Source organism: Lepisosteus oculatus, chromosome 24, assembly GCF_040954835.1.
Source record: "Lepisosteus oculatus isolate fLepOcu1 chromosome 24, fLepOcu1.hap2, whole genome shotgun sequence".
NCBI lineage: Eukaryota > Metazoa > Chordata > Actinopteri > Semionotiformes > Lepisosteidae > Lepisosteus > Lepisosteus oculatus.
The window spans coordinates 12,337,427-12,357,300 of NC_090719.1; the positions used below are offsets into that span (position 1 = coordinate 12,337,427).

General features: G+C 39.5%; 1 protein-coding gene across 1 annotated transcript in view; it reads right to left on the bottom strand.

Moving 5' to 3' along the window:
• The window catches only part of LOC102686985 (regulator of G-protein signaling 3-like), a 183,414-nt gene that overhangs the window by 142,921 nt on the left and 20,619 nt on the right, over nucleotides 1–19,874 (bottom strand). The window contains exons 3-4 of the mRNA XM_069183310.1: nucleotides 11,520–11,645; nucleotides 5,743–5,882 (exon numbers count right to left, since the gene is read on the bottom strand). Of these exons, the coding sequence (XP_069039411.1) occupies nucleotides 5,743–5,882; nucleotides 11,520–11,645 (266 nt within the window). The remainder of the gene's footprint in view (nucleotides 1–5,742; nucleotides 5,883–11,519; nucleotides 11,646–19,874) is intronic.

Sequence of the window (19,874 nt, forward strand, 5' to 3'; positions counted from 1 at the left end):
AGGATGCGTGTTAGTGGATTTCTGAGTTGTAGAGAGTTTACATAGCAAGAGTGTTTAACTCCTTTGCTCAGCCAGCGGTCTTAACCACTATTAGGTCTGAAGAGTTAGAAAGAGACCAGGAAGGATTTTTGTTATTGGCTGGCTGTAGAAAAGACTGGCTTAGAAGAGAATTCAGCATTTTTTCTCTAGTTATGGTACAGTAGGTCTTGGAAGAGATGAGGAATGTGCATCTCCCAGTGCAGAGGAGACTCACCATGGAAGGGTGAGTTTGACTGAGTGTGCCAGGGGGTCCCAAAGTCTGGAATTGGATTGGTTTCTTCCAGGTCAAGGGAAGACTGGCTATGAATGGGAGAGCCTACTGTAGTTGTGTGCTAGGGAATGAATATAATGGCAAGGAAGAGAAATTGAGAATTTAGGAGTTTGTCAGCAATTCATCTGCCCCAGTTCTTGTAGTGGAATAGAGGATTAAAGAGTTCTTCCATACAAGAGGAACTGAAGATCTTTTAGGGACTAATCTCTGTGAAGGATCAGTTTTTGGGACTGAGCAGGCTACTGGTACATCTTAGGAGCCCGGAGGGGTTCCACAAGCCAACAGTGACAGATCAATGAAGGGCTCCCTCCTAAAGTGGGTGATATCCTGGATCAGGGCTGCAGTTTGCAACTTGGGGGTTGGTGTGCATCATCATAGACTTTATAAAGCTTGTCTGGTTCTTCATCCTTCTTATGTCCTTATTTATGGTATTCAATATGTACCTGGGGAAAACTGATTCCCTTCAAGCGCCTTGGCTCTCATCAGATGTTATTTGCTTAATTAACCCTCTGTAAGTGTTAAATATAATTTTAAGCCTTCAACAAAACTGTACCTTGCCCAATCATCCTAGAAAATAGGGGAGAAAAATATAAAGTACCTAAATCCTATTCCACCAAAGAGGTGGCACTTTTAGAAGAGGACTTGGAAGACTAAGCCCTGAGATTCCCCACTGTGCAAACAAGCTTTTTATTAATGGGGCCCCTTTTGGACAGACTACACAAAGATAGATAGACCTGTCTATGCTGGTTGATGCCTTCTCCAGTTCACATTTCTCTGGGGGGGGGGGATAGGGTGCATTCACTGCGTCTTTAGATAAAGGGCAAAATTATTCATCTTCTGCCTCCTATCCTGCAGCAATGTGCTCCCTTAATGTGCTATACCACTAACATTTGCTCCGAAGATACAGCTACAACATGTTAACTCAACACTTGATGTTGTAAAATGAATCCCATCATGGCTTCCTGGCCAAAAGCTATGCTTCTCTGTATGCAGCATATTGATCGAAGGTGAACCGACCAGGTCTGCGGGTCAGGAGTGGTGTAGATGTGAAATAAAAACTGCTTTGTCAAAACTAACCAAACGCAAACGTGTTTAAGCAGCAAGAGGAAAAATGCAATCTATAAATTGCACATTGCTCCTCGGAGAGTAAATGTTATTTTTTTTATTCCCATTTCATCTAAGACTGCATGGCTGAATGTTTCCTTAACTACCGTCTCTTCACGTTACCTCATTCTTCCAGAGATGTGGCATCCAATGTTCATTACCCGAATACATTCCTCTCATTATTCTGCAGACGGCTGCTTGTTTCCAATTACAGTGTGGATGAGCTACTTCTACATTAGAATTGCAAAGTGCAGCGTTGGAAATTAGCTAGCATTCACAAATCGCACTGATTACATGAAAGTGTGGAAAGAACGGTTTAATCCGGAAATGTTTAAAAATTCCTATTGTATATTAATTGGTTCAGTTGCATGCCCAGATCAAATTAGAAGAGAGAGACGTATACAAGGGCTGTTAAAGGCATTAAGGAATTAGGATATTTTATAAAGCATTAATCAAAAATAGAGGGCAGAACAGAGGGTGACCTTGTACTTAAAATACTTCAAAAGCAGAACTTTAGCTACGAAAGGACATTGTAACGCTGGCTAAGCATTCAGAGTGATTTCAAATTCTAATGGTGGTGACCATTGCAGCCATCAAAATAATACGAATCTTGAATGACTACACATTTACTCATACAGAACCTATAGATGAAAGTAAGATTAGATACAACTGCAATGGGCAGATGGGGACTTTCTATGCGATTGGATTCTTAATGTTATAGTTTGACATATTACCAAAGCATAAGCATTAATATACAGTACAAACAATTCTTTCTATTAATATCTAGCTACATATTTATCCTCTTCAAAAGAGAAATCCCAAGAAAACATACGCAAGCCAAGGAAGGAATTCCATACAAAACCTCCACGTGCAGTATCACCAACTAAACTTGCATTTCTTCCAAGGACACTCACTGTATTAACCTAGTACCAGCTGACAACAAAAGGACAGATATGCACAATACAAAACATGGATTTTGCTTATTTCTCCAGGCTTGGAAACATTTGATGACCACATGAGTAATACAAAAGTAGAATGCATATTGCACAAAACACGGGGGTGGCATACTGTACCATGCTTAATTGTCATTAGGAATTTCTTGAAAAACGTATTTTGATGCATATCTATACATGTCAGTTTCCCAGGAGCAGAGACTGAAAGACCAGCTAGTTTATCGACATTTTCGCAGACTCGTATTTCAGGCTAAGAGGTCTTAAGCATCCTTCTGGAACGTCCTCTTCGACAGGAGTTTCTGACTCTCAGACGCTGGCAGAAGGTTCAGTGTTCCGTGTACGATTTCAAAAGACAAACAGAAGCCCGAGAGACATGGCAGTGCATGACCAATAAGCTTCTAGAAACCCCAAAAGCATGCTCGGATCGCCTGCTATAATTTGTACATCGACCTGTCTGAACCTAATACATACTGAACAGTTTAAACTGGGTGCCACTCATAAGCTCGGTGTTCTTCCAGTGTAATTTCATGACTAAAAAGTCAATTATCTGTTAAATTATTTGTTCCAAAAAGCAGAATTTCAGTTGATTCACACCATCATAACATCTAGTTCAGTTTTTATTTTCTATCCAAGAAAAGTGTTTTTTTTTGCGCCATCTTAAAAAAAATAGTATAGGTTACTTTAAGTTATTTCATTAAAGGAGCAGCTAGTTTTCCACAAGCTATTAAATTCTCGGTTCAATGTTTTGTTGTTTGCAAGTTCACCTTAGTATATATTTTTAGACTTTTAGAAACTTTATTTTGCATTTACCATGGCCCAAAACATTTCCTAAATCCATGTCCCTTGTGATTCTTAGTGACAACATTTCATTTTTTTTGTTATAAATAGTAGCAAATATTTTAAACTGATAGGTTACTTAAGCATGCAGAGCACCTCAGACATGTATATACCAATAAGTCCCATTTCACCAAGTATACAGTATTGTGTTCAGCTTTTGTTTTGATTTTAAAAACTTGTCACAAAACTAATCTCCCAAGCACATGTGTGATTGATAAAGTACAGTGACTGCACACAAAACCAGGCTGTGAAGTGCTTTACAAAAATAACTGACAATGAAGGGAGAGGTTTTGGTGCCCTCTTCAGGAAAAATATTCCTTTTGCTCCAGTTCTTTTTGGTACTTCAGAGATATTTAACATACTTCCGACAATGGTGAACCTTTTACCGATAATTCTTTTTTGTAATTGTTTTTATCTGCTTTAATGTGAAAGTAGGTCTCTGTATCATACTAAATTAAGGAAACACGGTACCATCAGTGCCCTAAATGTATCAGCACAATAGGGACTAAATTGTCTGAATAACACACAAATTATTCATCAGTACAGCAGTGTAGGTGACTGCATAGGCACTGCATTCCAACCCAATACCCTGTCCTGAACCATAATCTTCAACCCAGGTTTTCCCGCAATACATCCTCTCTGCTGTTAGTCGGTCATCCCCTTATGCATTGGCAGCAAACACCTTGACTATTACACAAATCTGAAAATGATTCATGTCCTTTAAGCAGTAGTCTGGCCTGCCACTCTGGCACAAAGAACTACAGAGCTCAGGTTTCACACGTGCATTGCACCTTACAAATGATCATAAAGAAAATTTGCATGAGAAAAGAAACAAAAGTATGGTCGCTGAATAGAAGTGAGGTTTTATCTCCACCTTGTTGAATCCTCTGATTTAAATAAAACCTTGCTAGCTTCACTGAATTACAGGATGTGCAAGAATAACACATCTGAAACAACACACGTGTTATTCTTGCATATCATTGCAGAGGGTTTTTCAAAGATGGTATCTGTTCTAATTTGAGTTCGAACAATCAGAAGGACAATGCAGGAGCTCGGATCAGGGGCACCTGGTTCACCAGCAAGGGTTTCATCATTTGCAACTGCAAGTGAACCAGTGTGTCATTTATACCCTACCCCCATCACCCCACCATCAGAAATTCCTGATTTCAGATTTGAACTAGAACTTAAGTTCTAGTTCAAGTCTTCAAGTTCAAGTTCTAGTCTTCTTTTTCCTATAACTGTTGTTAAATAAAACAATACTAAAAAAAAAAAGATCAATGGTGGAGAGGACAAGCAGAAATAAAGAGGCAACATTACAGTCTCCTCCTTTAATCAGGGAGTCCTAACTAGGATCAATCCTGCAGTGAGCTGGGGGTATTTACAACAGCTCCTTGGTGACACTGAAGTCAAAGGCTACTAGAACAAAACCACATGGGAGCCCCACTTCCTGCTCTTTAGCACTTACAGAACTTGAGGCAAGAACTTTGCCTTGTGAGGACCAGTGAGGTGATTTGGAAAATCTGTGCTCACACACGAACACAGTAGCAAATTACGATATTATCTCAAATTTAAAGCCCAGGATTCCAAAGATAGTCTCCTACTCTGCTTAGCTGAGAACAGCCAGCAGCTGGGGGTGTCCACAGAGGTTGAGGCACTGTTCTGCAGGAGGCAGGAGGTTGAGGTGTGTACTCAAACACAATAGTGGCATTTAAAGACACACTGATAACAACAGCAGACAAACTGCACCCCAGACAGACCATTAACCTACGTCTAGGGGAGATATACACAGTGTGCTGCCTTTGTTAAAGCTACTTGCAGCAGTGTGATAAAGGTGGGTGTTTATTTCTTCCCTTGCACTGGCAGCACTTATAAAAAAAAAAAACTAGAAAAATACAATGCCTTCAAGGAAGTCTTTTTTTAATAGTCACAAAACCATACTGTAATACACCACAAAAGCTCAAATCAGCTGTTCATATAGCAATAATTAAAAAGGGAATAACAGTTTACCCCAATATATCCATTAACACCTTATTTTAGGTCTCCATCATGGTGTAATAATATTTTCTTAAGGATATCATAAACAGGATTATGAGAATGTTTCAGGATTAGGATTTTGTTACTAATAACTAACAGGTTACAGTAGTAACCTCCAGTAGAGGTATCGCATTTATTTCTCACCAATTACAGTTACCTATAGAAGAACTATCACATTTATGTGCTCTGGTAATAACGTAATATTCTATTCTAATCTAAAAATTACTAAAATATTGTTTGCAACCCCAGAAATGCTGGGGTTTGGGATGGTGTTCTGTGTTTATATCAGGTGGCAGTTGCCGGTTTTGAGAATCAAATGATTTAAAATTGTCATATGTGCCACTTTCGTCAGTATACACTGCTGAATCGCCCGAGATGTTTGCTGGGATTATGTCTTAAAGGCGAAGTGAACAAGAGTAACCCACAGCAAATGACTGGCTCTCTTTTTATTGAGGGTTCTGTGTTGGTATTTCCAGCTGACAGCCTAAGGCAAGTAAATCCCACCTTTCCCTTTGAATCCAGAGCGATGGATCTTCCTCTTCTGCTTGGGGGGCACCTCATTCCTCTTCCTCAGGGCCGACCGGACCACAGCCACCTGGACCCGCGGCGCTGGGATACTCTGAGCCCTCCTGTGGGCTCCAGGCCTGAAACACACAGACGGCTTCAGGGCTGTGGCGCACAAAAGCAAGCCCCAATCCCATCTTCTGACAAAGGAAGGCCTGCTCCCCACCTGTTCAGATCTTCACAGCAGAACCTCTGCTATTCCTGATGCACCTTAGAGCTGAGCAGAAGTGATTTGGAGTGTTTTAATGAAACTACAGCATTATTGTGTATGGAAAATGGAAAAAAAAGAACATAAACATAAATAGAGGCCCACAGGGGATTTGATTACGATAAAGTCAAAACCATTAAAAAAAATAAATACAAATCTTGTGAGGGAACAAGAAGGGTGGAAAAAACATGATCTTACCTTCATTAGTTATAAAGGCCGTTTTTTAAAGTATGAATGATTCAGACCATCTCTTCCCAGTAAATGAGATTGCTTTCTTCACTGTTGCAGAAAATGAATTAAAATGTCTTCTGCCTTTACGTTGCAACATTTTGTGAGCAAAAGGAGGGGAGTCACTACATTAACATTGAAATATTTAAGGTTATGTACAGTCGGGACAGTCCAATATTCATATGGATCAGTGCACTTCTGTGAGGATTACTGCCTCACTAAAAGGATGCTCGGTGAAGAAAAATGTACCTCTCATCTTCCAGCAGGGATGTGCATCTTTAATAGAAGACAGACCTCTGTAGCCTCAGGCCTTACAGGGAATTAGAGTGCTTTCTTATGGCTAAGTTGACACTTGGGATCAGTCAGGAAAAGATAGATAATACTTTATTAATCCCATAGGGAAATTGATGTGTTACAGCAGTCCAGCCCAAGACGAGCAAAACAGACATCAGAATAGTTATAAAACAAAAGACAACAAAATAAATACATAGGTGTGTGCAAAATGTGCTGATCATAGTCACTGTAGAAACAATAAAATATGTGCAAAATGTGCATAGGTATAGATAGATTGAGTGTCAATGGAAAGTACAATGGAGCAACATGCTGTCCATAGACGAGCATATGAAGGGCTAACAGTCCTAGCCTAGGGCAGCGTTATACACCCTGACAGCCGCCGGGAGGAAAGACCTGCGGAAACATTCCCTTGAACACCGTAGCTGGAGCAGTCTGTTGCTAAATGTGCTCCGCCGCCCAGTAACAGTAACAGCGGATGAGAGGTGTTGTTCATGATGGCTGTGAGTTTGGTCAGCATTCTCCTCAGCAAGTTTATTGAGCCTATTTGCATCTTTTGTCATGATGCTGCTGCCCCAGCACACAACAGCGTAGAAGATGGCCGCCGCCACCACTGATTCATAAAAAAAGGGTGTCAACCACAGAAAATTTCTGACATGATTCCCTTTACAGCTATTGCATGAATTCTCTCTCTCTCCGCAGTTGTAAGGACTTTTTTCTTTCATTCAACTGATGGGGAAAAAAACCCAATTGCAACTTGTGGAGTTTGAAATAAAGTGTTCTAAGAAGGAACACACAGGTAGAGCCAGGGAAGTAAATAATGCCAAATCTCTTTTTGGCTCCTCAGTTCAAGGCCCTCCAAATAATAATAATAAGAAGAAGAAGAGAACAGACTGAGCCCTATAGTCCAGAGACCAATACCTTCAATCTGCACATTCCTCAGCCATCTGGGCCCGGAATTCTCCCAGCATGGCCGGACGAGCAGCCAAGCTTTGATCATTTTGAAGTTAGCCAGGGAATCCTTAACTTGTTAAGCAACACCAATCTCCATGATTTACTTTGTGTCTGTGCGTTTGAGTGTTATCTGTAAGGGGGGGGGGACAGATTCCATATGTATTGTTAATAATATAGCACTTTGATATTCCTTAACTTTGAATTAAGGATCTGTCCACAAGTTCACTTCAATAAAGACGTCTCGGACAGGACGCCAGTCCATCTCAGGACACATTCACACTAGGGCCAACTTTCACAGAAGACAATTAACAGGCCAGTATTTTTTTTGGACTGTGGGAGGAAGCCCACGTGGATTCAGGGAGAACATACAATCTCCACACAGACAGCACTCCAGGTCAGAAACTGAACCATACTGTACCTTTACATTTTAAAGTTCTTGAAAAGAGTGTATGGCCCAATAATACTGACTTTTACTCACAACATATCTTGCTTTTGCTTTTTCCAAAAAAAAACACTACAGATTGATAAAATGCCAGCGTATGTCACAAGAAAAGAAAGCATTTCAATTACCACACAGTGAATTCATGCAGTACTGGGCAAGCTTATATTTTTAAACTTAAGACAAAATCCTGTCCTATATAAAACTATTTCACTGTGAGCAAAGTGAATAAATAACAAAACCACTTCATAAGGATTCGGAATGACAGCAGTCATATCCCATCAACATGGACTCAAATGAGCTCATCACTGCTCTCAAAACAGTTCATGTACAATTCATACCATGTGCGATTGACAGCTCTTGTAGCACTAATCCTCAGTATGGTCTATCCAGCTTAGTCCAAGTTCCACACACATTTCTCAATGCTAGTCAACGAGACAAAACATTAAACTACACAGAACTGACTGCAGTTCACAAAATGACAGATGCATCTGTTTTTTAGAGGCTGATTCACAGCAAATAAAACAGCTTCAGGGTTTAATTGGAAAATCAATCATTGCTAAATCTGCATATAAAACAATGGGTGTCAAATTCACCTTTCCTTTTGCATTTCCTTTAAGAATTAGCACTGAAACCACAACAATTCCTGATATATTTTTTAAAGACTGCAACAATTCGTTTTAATTATATACATAATTTAATCTACCCCTCAATGACAAATTCCAAGCCTAAAATTCAATGGCAGCTTGGCACTGACAGATGCAAGTAAGCCCCTGTCAAACAAAGTTAACAACAAGTGGAATGTGAAATTGCGTTGATTAAATACAGACCATGTGGGTGTTAAGCATCATTTATGGACATTAAATCATAACTTCCAGAAAACATCTGAGGGTCTGAAAACAATAGAAATGCACACAGCAACTTCTGGTTTAAGTAGACCAGAGGAAAATAAGGCTATTGAGAATTCAACAGAAAAAGTCTTCACTACAAACTGAAAAATTCAGAATTGCACATTGGCTTATGCTAAAGGTTTCAGGCCAAACTGTCAGAGATAGGTATTGGGAAGCAGACTAAAAATGGATTCTCCTACATCTGAGAGCAAGATGAGCACAAAAAGACAAAAAGCTTTGCATATTTCATCATTCTATCACCCAGCAGAATTACAAGCACTCATGCACACTCTTACAAGCCATTTGCCCAGTCGTGGTTACGTTCATAGTCTTGCTCAGTTGTATGCTACTGGTCCCTTAAGGACTAGGAACTATTAGCCTGTTTACTAAGCAAGTAAAATTGAGATTGCAAGGAAGAGCCAGGTGCAAGTGTGACTCCAACTGCCCTTTTGCAGTATTTGATCAGTTTTAGTTCACACAAAAGGCAGGCCCTTGTACAGCTCAAAACAATAAATTACAAGCAAAATTGTCATTGTAGATTTAAATAGATTTCCTATGAATATGTTCTCAATTTGAAGTAAAAATGGAAACACTAGTTACTCAAACGGGGCCGTACATAAGACATTGTATCTCCTAAAAGTCAACACAGGTCAGGTGCTATGCAGAGAGATTCTTATTTTCATCCCCTTTCCAAAACTGGAATGGAACTACCACCTCGCACACTTTGGAGACAGAGGGAACTGTGGAACTCAAAATGTTGCCGATGTAACACCCAGGCAATTTCCAGTCCCCATCATGTGATGCAGTCAGTGCGGAAAGGTGACGCATCAGTATAATCTGAACCGGGCAACAAGCTATTCAGGCAAATGGACAGGAAGGACAAAGTGCCCTGCTGTATATCAGTCAGATGATGAAATAAAGACTAAAAACACTGCAGTGAGAGCTGACAAGCTGGCTGATGCTGTGGCTTTGAAACCATTAGCAGCTTTTATCCCTTTATGACAGGGACATATGAAAGTGTCTTTAACTGACCCGCCCTAAGGATTCAAACACACCAAAGATTAAAGCCCTTATTTATAGGTCTATTGAAGGTAGTTACAGTGCGTCTGCATGATGTGTCCGATTGTCTGTTCTGTACTAGAATTCTAAAGCCTGAATTCGCTGTATTAGCCGTCGGTGTTTTTTCAGCCCATAAGAAAATCGGGAAGGCTACAGCTGGGAGCTGGAAAATCAGCCTATCCAACCGGTTCGGTTGCTATTACCTTAACGGATCCACAGATCTCATCCTGCCAAAGCTTCAACATCTTTGGTACAACTTTGTACCAGACTGCCACTAACTTATAATTGAAAAGGTGCCACCTGTTCTCATTTCCCTGTCGTTCAGACTTGTGTTGTCTGGTAGGTGTTTCACTAAGAAATCAGCGGGTTTGGTTGACATTGTCAGTGCCTTTGAGGATTTTGAATCATGTCCTGCTGTAGATTTGTCTCTTGAAGACAACAGAGATTCACTTCTTCGAGTCTGTGAAAGCAGGACATTCTTTTAAACCCGGAGTGACTTATTGTTTTTCTCTAGCCTGATCACAGAGCAACAATATCTTTTTTAGAACATGGTGACCAAATTTTCTCACGATAGTCTAAAATCTTACAAGTACAGTACATTGCACCATTTGGAAAAAGCCTCCTTTTAGTTAAATCCTACGTTTTCAACTATACTGTATATCCCACATTTCATTTCCTCCTTACAATGTCTGAAAGGTGAAATTCTTTCAAAATACATAGCTTTTACAAGATTAAAATGTTTTTTTTATTTGGATTATATTTCGTTTATATAATTTGATATATGTGTTTCTGTTACCCGACTTTCCCACACTACACATCCAAGTAATCATGGAAATCGAATAAGAGACAGGATCAAAAATCAGGCATGCTCGACTGTGCAAATAATTTTAGTCGTAATGGTTAGAATGTTATTGCTTGGCAGTCTTTTTCTCTGATGACCCCTTGTGGTAGCAGCTGAAATTGCATCTATGCTATGAGCAGCAAAAATGCCGATTTTCGATTGCTTTTGATTTTTTTTTTACAGTGGTTTGGATCAGGAAAATGTTTGATATTGCGAATTAACATTGCAATTATATTACAAATTCTAATGTATTTGCAAATCACATCTAATGTTTTTGCACATATTTGATTGTTTTTACAGTGACTTTTGCACATTGTATTGTTTTAATTGTTTTTACAGTGACTATGATCATCATATTTTGCACACACCTATGTATTTATTGTTATTTATTTTGTACAATTTTTCGTCTGTTCTGATGTCTGTTTTTGCTTGTCTTGGGCTGGACTGCTGTAACACATGAATTTCCCTTCGGGATCAATAAAGTTATCTATCACCACGTTAAAACGAGGTTGCTCACTTAGCTGAACAGTACCTACACAAAAATTGACTATTTTAGCTTCTAATCTACACAGGTTTTTCGGGCTCAGGGGGAAAGGAGGAAGACTAACTTAGTTAAAAAGACTGATAGGGAACAGAACGCAGTTCATTTTGGAAGGTTGTGTTTGTCGTTTACCTGCAGCGCTAAATCTGCACTGATTGAAACCCAATACCGATCAAACTGTTAGGATTTTCGAAACGTGTTTCCCTACAAATACCCATTTCAATAGCAAATGAAACCACCTATATTTCGTTGCGGTTCTCTTCTACCTTGGAGCATTGCGGGATCCTGAGCAATGAAGCGCTGGTCGGCTTCTCCTTTCCTTGGCTCTCTGCTCTACTGCCCTCTGGTGGCGAGACTGCGCTCTTCCACTGTCCCTGCCTCCGGTCACAAAGCTGTGGAGAAAAGCGCAGGTTATCCTGAAAGTCGGCCTCAAACTGAATTCCTGGTACGACAAGCGGCTTTTGTTTTTGGATTCAGTCGAAGGAGTGAAGTAAACAATTACTCTCACGGACACACGTATGTGAATGATTATTCATAAGGTATTTAACAGTTCATTACTCAAAACGTCATCAAAGATAGTCGCCTATAAAACACTTGGGTGCATGGTTAAAAGTGTCACTGTTATTTAAAAGCACTCTGTAAAAGAAACAGGTTGCACTACTAGGCGCTCTGGTGAATGAGTTGGAGACTTCTGCTGTGTACAGTGTCTTAATGGTCACAGGTTCCTTGCAGTAGTTTATCCTTATACTTACAGTTGTTATATACTGTAACTAGAACTGTAGTTATAGAAGTGTGTGCTTTCTGTTGGTTTTACAACTATTTTTTCTTAACGATTCAGAACCTCATTACCGCTGATGTAGCTGCAAAAATGAACGCTAAATACCCGATTGCTCGTCGTTATCTTTTAATAACTTCTCCATAGCTCACTGGAAAAAAACCCAGAACATTCTGCTTGCTTTGCTATATAGTACAGGTGTGTGGTCAAAGGTTTGTCTCTCCACCCAGAGGACATAGTATTCTTTGCAGTACCAACCGCTCGTGTGAAAAAAAAATACTTCTTTATTATTTTTCGAGCAACCGATGGAGGATTATGGCTCGGGTTGATCTCAACATGAAAAACATTGTGTGAAAATCAAATGTTGTTACTGGGAAATTCACAACTATTGACATGGCCTACCTAAGATCTCATAGCAGTAACAGTAGCAGTAACATAGCATTCAAAAACAACTCACCCGACCCTTTTTCATGTTGGACTAGAGAATGAAATAAAAGAAATGCCAGAAACTTTGTATAGTAAACCTAAAGCCAAGTTCAAACTGTTTTGTGTGCAGAAAAATAACTTTACTGGAATGACAATCTAAGTCTTTTCCAGGCCTTTTCTCTCTACAGAAAGGTTTGCCCATTAACATTATCCGCACAAAAATGCATGCTAAAAATATCATCATAAAAAGGTTCCGACAGACAGTTTGAGTTTGAGACAGACTGGTTAGTTTTAGGTCTGGAAGTGTTGGACTCCGAATAGCCATCCCAAGAGATAAAAAGTTGCCTTTCGCTATCAGATGGCGATGAAGCTAAAGGAAGTTTAACTCTCTAGAAACTGGAGTTTATGTCATTTCTTTATATTATGAAGAAGAATGTGCATTTGTATAGTCACAAAAGACATGATTACTCCTTTACAGCTGTTGATACATAGTATATGAACCAATGGATCCCGAACGTTTCAGGTCCATTGAGTGATAAGCATGTAACAGCTTTCGTAGGACAGCAGGATTAGACAATAATCCACAGATTGCTCTCAAATATCAAATCTCAACCCAGCTACCATGAATGGGAAAACAAGGCATTTCAATCACCATCTTTTATCACCCAGAAGACACTTAGCTATTGATGAGAAATACAGCACATGTAATTCTGGGGCTATGCTCCTCAGTATGAGTAAATCTGTTATTAATCTGCCTTTAAAAGGTTATAGTCCGATTTCACTCAGATGTTTTCTGAAACGAGCCTTAAGTTTCCAAACATTGAGTTTTTGTTTCTTTTCAAAATGCTTTAAATAGTACGGAAATAGTATTCAGAGGCTATGAAAATGAGAAATCATCTCACTCCATTTTAACTAAGTGGTACTCAAAATCTCTGGCTCAACAGAAGACAAAAAAAAATCAGCCCATGTAGATACACCGCTGGCTTTTCAATACCGTTAAATGTAAAGGTAACTTGAGATGAAGGTGGCATCGTAGCCACAGGCCGACAACCAGAACTAATTCAAAAGCAGCTAAACGGGTGTTCTCCTTTGCTTCTCTGCTACAGGAGTCCAGAATACTGTCTAGACACAAACTAAAACAAAACATCAACACTGCAAATACTGCACTGTCAAAGCTTTCTTTCCTCTGAATAACTGCCAGTACAGGAGAGGGCAAAGCAAGGATAAGAAGGGGTTAGAAGGTAAGACAGGGTAAAGAAAGCAGCATGTTTCTTCTTTAAACTACTTTCTCTTTATTTGATTTTTTTAAATGATCCTGAACCTCTTTGGTTCCAGGTCTCTTAATTTCTTTCTATTGTCTAGCATTTGGAATTGACCTGGATTTCCACGTAAACATGAGCTATTTACTATTACAGCTATTTCAGTTCAATTCATTCACGTACATACCATACCTTACTCATTCATACTGTAGTTAAGTATAGTAAACATAGCTCATATAAAGAGGTCAACAGTATATTTCCTTATAAGAAACGGGCATCATACCTCACTGACGATTCATAAGGAACGAAAAAGGATTTTCCTACATCTAAACAGCAAAAATATGGGAATGTGTTCAAACTAGGTGTAATACAATTGGTTCTACCCGATACTCCATCTGCAGGAGGGCTAACCTATTATTGTGCAGAATGAAATAGGATGGTTACGATTTGCCACTCAAACCTCAAAGGCAACGAGAGAAAAAAAACAATAATATCCGTCACCTACTGCCTAAGGAGGGGAGCAGACTTGAATCCAACACACTGTACACAGCGAACCTCCTTCCAATGTAACCAGCAACAATAGCAGTTATTTTGTCAACAAAAAGAAGAGAAAGGGAACAAAGACGACTACAATGTTGCAGAGTTCAATGTAAATTATAAGTAACAATTTGGATGGAGACTCCAAGGAATTATTTGGAGTAACAGACAATAAACCATAGCAAAATATCCCGTCGGAACTTCTGAAGATAGATAAGCATTAAAAATAAAACTTTATCTGAAGCGAAGTAATTTCCTTAAAGACACAGTCTGGCAAAAATAAAAACAATTAGACCGTATTTCTGTTACAACTAAAAAACTTGTAGAACACGCGTACTCTATAGCATGATATAACAGCAGTCACTGACCTCGTATTCCTAAACATTACACCAATATTCCTAAAAAGATATGTCTCTACTTCAGTGTTGAATATACTGTACAGTACAAATCCTGTTACACTTGAACTAAAAACTGTACCTTGTACGTGCTTCCTCGGAAGCCATCGGTTTCTCTCCTGTGTCCACTTCTCCCACAAAAAAGAAGGAACAATTAGATACAGAGTGGTCTTTCCTCTTTCTTTCTCGTCTTCCTCGGCAAATTTTAAATTCAAAAAAGCCGCTCGGAGGAAAAAAAAAAGCACAATTTAGAAAGGCCTTCTTGCCGAGGTGGGGGCAGTGCTACTGAGCTAACCCGCAATTAGTTTGAACAACCCGACGGTTAACCAATCCGGGACCTTGTTAAAAAGCAAACATTTCGAAGGGAGACGCTGTCAAGAAAGGATACTTTGTCAAATATTTTATATTTAAACCAACCAGCCTTACTGAATTAATGTTCACCAAAGACCGTTGGGTCTGGGTGAAACGTTGCTTCCTTTAGAGGAAAAATATTCTGGTGAAGAAAACAAGAATTCCAACACAGCTGCACCTGGTGCAGTGGGGCTGTCGAAGGAAAAAACGTATCTTCTTAAGTGAACTACAGTAACTAGTCGTGGAAAGGCAGAATTATCTTTATTCATATACAGTACCAATATTATTTGTTTTGACTTTTGCCGAATTTTAGGTACACGGTTAGGATTACGCTGAATTATGTCATCTTTACGAATGTAAAAGATTTTGTTCCACGTTTATCCGCACGGCAACAATTTTTTTTTGTGTGTGTGTCTTTCTTTTAGGCTGTGACCCGTGATTTTCGGTTTTACTCCAGAATTTATAAGGAAAGCAAAATTACATGAAGTTCCCTCTCTTTCCATGTACAAATGTGTGTTCTTCGAATAACGGGTTCTCATTATCTTGCAATAAAGACTTTGGGTTTCGCTTTTTCTCACGACCAGATATGTCAATAGCGAACTGAGGACCCCAACTGCCTGTCTGTGCCTGAAGTAATGTTTGACGAGTAGCCAGCTGTTTTAAAACTTATCCAAACGGCAATATTGGGACTTTTCTGTTGACTGTCTCCTCTACATGGCTTGTTTATGGAAAATAAATGGCGCGTGATGTGAGGCTTCCTGTTTGCAGACAAGGAGGAGGGAAACTGGACAGAAAGCCTGGATTTATATTTTTTTCCCAAAAAAGGAATTTATTTGTCACTAAAGAAATGAAATTCTATGAACAGCCCAGGTCTTATGACATGGCGTAATGTTGGACAAGTTTTCAAAGTTTATTCTCCATGGCACAACTTGATCCATTTTTCATTCCACAAAAAATTCAGCTGAATTTCCAAAGTACAATATTTTTTTTAATACATGATTTCAGTTTTTCCATACTTGTGCCTTTTTTTTTGCCAGAATTTTACTTTAGAAATGGCAGAAGCAAACTTTGCCCTGGAGCTAAATGTTTTAAAAATCACATTGCATGCACTATAGGATATCTGGGAATCTGTCATTTTAAAAAGAGTACATATATTCTTGGAGATACATGATTTGCAAATTACAGAAATTGATGAAGAGTATTAAAAATAACAGGACCAGTCATTTGTTATCATTACTGGATAGACATTCGTGACTTACAGTACATATTCACTCAGAAAAAACGGTGCTTACACTGTATAACATATTCCAGTCCTTTATTATTATTTCTCTTTTTGACTCCACAAAAATGAATTAATTAGAGAAATGCCTTTAACACTTGAATATGACAGGAATGTTCTGCAAATATTTAATTTTAAAGCCTTTTCAGAATAACATCTTTTTCTTAGTTTTCCTTGGGTGTTCCCCCTTGTCATAGCAGGGGAGAAATTTCAGACTTGTATCAAACTGATCTCTTTCCTTCGATCTGTTTTCTGTTACAACGGACTATGTGAAATGCATCAAATAGGAAACACAAGGGGTGAAACAACAGGGAATTTCAGATGATGTGGACATTTTGTACAAGAACAGAAACATTTGGGTGGTACACCTTGCTGAGGCAGGACACTGCAGTGCCCAAGGTAAAAGCAAGACATTCTGGACTCATGACCATCACTTCCCCCTGACAGTTCAACCATTCAGTGAGGCTGGACATGGTCTGCTTCCAGCTTTTGAGAATGGTAGCAAATCTGACTGGGATGATAAAAACAGAGACCCGGCGGAGACACTTAACAACCACCAAGTCCTCTTGGGGCCCTTTGAAACCACTGACCTCAGTTCCAAACTTCTCTCGACTCCAGTTCAAACAGTAAAATGTAATTAACATCAATGTTTCAAACAGGGGTGTCACAGTAGAGCAGTGGCCAGTATTGCTGCCTTGCAGGTGCTGGGTTCAGTTCTGTACCTGGGGTGCTGTCTGTGTGGAGTTTGTATGGTCTCCCACTGCTTGTGTAAGTTTCCTCCCGGTTCTCCGGTTTCCACAGTCCAAAGACATACTGGTCGGTTAATTGGCTTCCGGGAAAACTGTAGGTGCAAGTGTGTGTGTCTGTGTTTCTGCCACCAGATGCACTGGTGTCCTGTTCAGTGTGTATCCTACCTCTAGCCCTTTGCTTGCCCTGCAGTTCCCATAAACACCCACTAGAAGATGTAAAAGCGACTGATTCCACAGCTGAAAGGTACCGTATCACTGATTAAACTAATGCTGAGGCATGGGTGTCTCGACGTGACATCAAACCTGCTGCATTTTTGTACAGAGCAAAAGCCATGCACTTGTTCATGACTGCAACGGAGGCAAGCTACATATTAACTAAAATAATTGAGCTGCCAGAGGAAGAAGGGAGTTAACATTTAAATGTTAAATCTTAAAATAAAACATTAACTAGAATTGTACTGTTTGAAGGGAAAGTCCCATCCAAAGCTTTGTTTTATAGTTTTCACAAGCAACACCCAGGAAGAAATGCATTGAAGTACGTACATTTTTGAAGCCCAGAATGTCCGTGAATATAATATTATTCATAAATCAGATATTTAAGTGCAGAGATTTCAAATGGGGGCATCGCAGTAGCAGGGTGGTTAACAATCCTGTACCTGGGGTGTTTTCTCTGTGGAGTTTCCCTGGTTTTCCCTTGTTCTGCCTTTGTTTGTGTGGATTTCCTCCAGTTTCCTTCCACAGTCCAATGACTTACTGGTAGGTTAACTGGCTTCTGGGAAAAAACATACCCCAAATAGTCACCATGTTCGGGGCGACAGTGGAGTCCGTAGTTTAAAAAAGGAGGGAGAAAGATCTGAAACGATGATGATGACTGTCGAGCACCGTTGAGGCCGAGTGGCTGTTGAAAGGAGTTAGCAGTGAACAGGAAGGACAGGCACTTCAATCAATCAAAATGTATTGGTCAAATGCACAACAATGCAGCGTGCAGCAGTAATTGCTGGCAATGAAATGGCTGTGTCTAAACTTGCCTCTGTAGCTACAAGACGCATCCGTCACCTCTGGCCATAGAACAAATAGAATCTATTCAGCTCTGCAGGAAACAGAAAATGTACAGAATGCTGTGTCCAGGGTCAAACCTTACTTCAGAAAACATTTATTCCTAAATTGATACTAAAGAGAAGATCTACCCTAAACTGTATGTACCCTGTACATAGAAATATATTGTTACAGAACTGCAATAAAGTTCAATAACCACTGTAGTACTTAGTGCTGTACAAGAGTTTACAAAGTGCAAGATAAAATCGGAATGAAAAACAATACAAGAAATGCAAAGCATAAAACATCTAGATGCACAAAGCAAAATCTCAATAGAGAGTAGTGTAATAGTGGGGTTTCACCAGGCAGGGGGGTGATTTTTACAGTAACTAATACAGGGAATCAGCAGAATGTGCAGATTATAGTTCTGAAAACTACTGTTGAAAATGCTTCCTTAAAATGACTGGGCAAAAAAGTTCTGCCAATTTGCCAATACTGCTGTTTTCCCTGATTCGTTTCTTTACACATCAATGTCCTCACATTGAGCAACAGCAATATGCTTTGCCACACACTCAGTTGCATTCCAGTTGAAATCCTTCCCCCCCGGCAACAGGAAAGCAACATAATTTAATAGAGGAGTTCTTACGTTGTGATTACTCTTTTCTATTTTGAGTTTCACAGCTGGGACCTAACCACTACAAAGTTTCCCCTGCTGCTCACAAAATCATTTGTTTGTTTAAGCCACACTCTTCAGTTTCTCTTTCAATGAGGAGAATACCACAAAGTAAAGCCTATCTCACTTTCAGGCAGCAAGGTAAGACCTGCACACCCCAAAGTTCTCACGAAACACGAAAATCAGATGGGTTTTGATAGAGGGAGGCTTCAATGGAGCGAATATCACCCACGCCCCCCTCACTTAGCTGTTGCTGTTAATTTCATTCTTGGGTGCCCTGATCCCTGAGGAGGATGTAGACGGACTGCTTCTCCCCTGCATAGGAGCTCTCTCATGAAACGTGCAGGCCGAAGAAAGAGGTAGTCCTCCAGATGAAGCAAGAGAGGTCCATCGCGCCTTTGTTTCTCATCACAAACTCCCAGGAAAGGGCAAGAGCCAGGGGGGGCCTGTTTACATAAACACTGGACTCCTCAACCCATGAAGATCCATGGAAAACCTGGATCGTGGATTTAGACTTAATGGAATACAAAACCTTAAACCAATAATATACAGTAATATATTACTGTGGAATATTTTTTTGGATGGACATGGTGCCTTTGTAGGTTTTAATGTTTTAGAGTTTTTTTAGATTTCAAGTCTGTGATGTCTTGTGGTTGATGTAACAATATGCTGTAGGTTTGGGGCTTTTGTTTTCTTATAGAGAATGCAGAATAAATGCTGTATGCCTTATAATGCACATTGAAATGTCAAAATAAACCTAACCGGAGATACTAATTAGTTGTATACTGTTTAATTCACACATGTAAAGAAACAGGTTTTATTCTGAAAGCCTGATCTCCACATCCCTGTCAATTGCACTAGTTAACACTATTAGATTTTTTCTATCATTCCTATTTCATCTCCCCATCCCATTCTCTCAAACAAGAGAAATCTAGAAACAAACTGGTAACAACACTATTCTTGTTTTTAACATGTATTATTTTTTTTGCCTGTGGAAATGTTGATTTTATCATGTGCACCTATTTTGCAACGAGAGCCATAATTTAGTCAGCCTTTCGCTTTATTTGGCCTGCTTTTGTGGGAGGATTGTACTGATGACGCAAAGCTAGAGAAACCAGAGGTGTCTCAACTTGATAAAACAA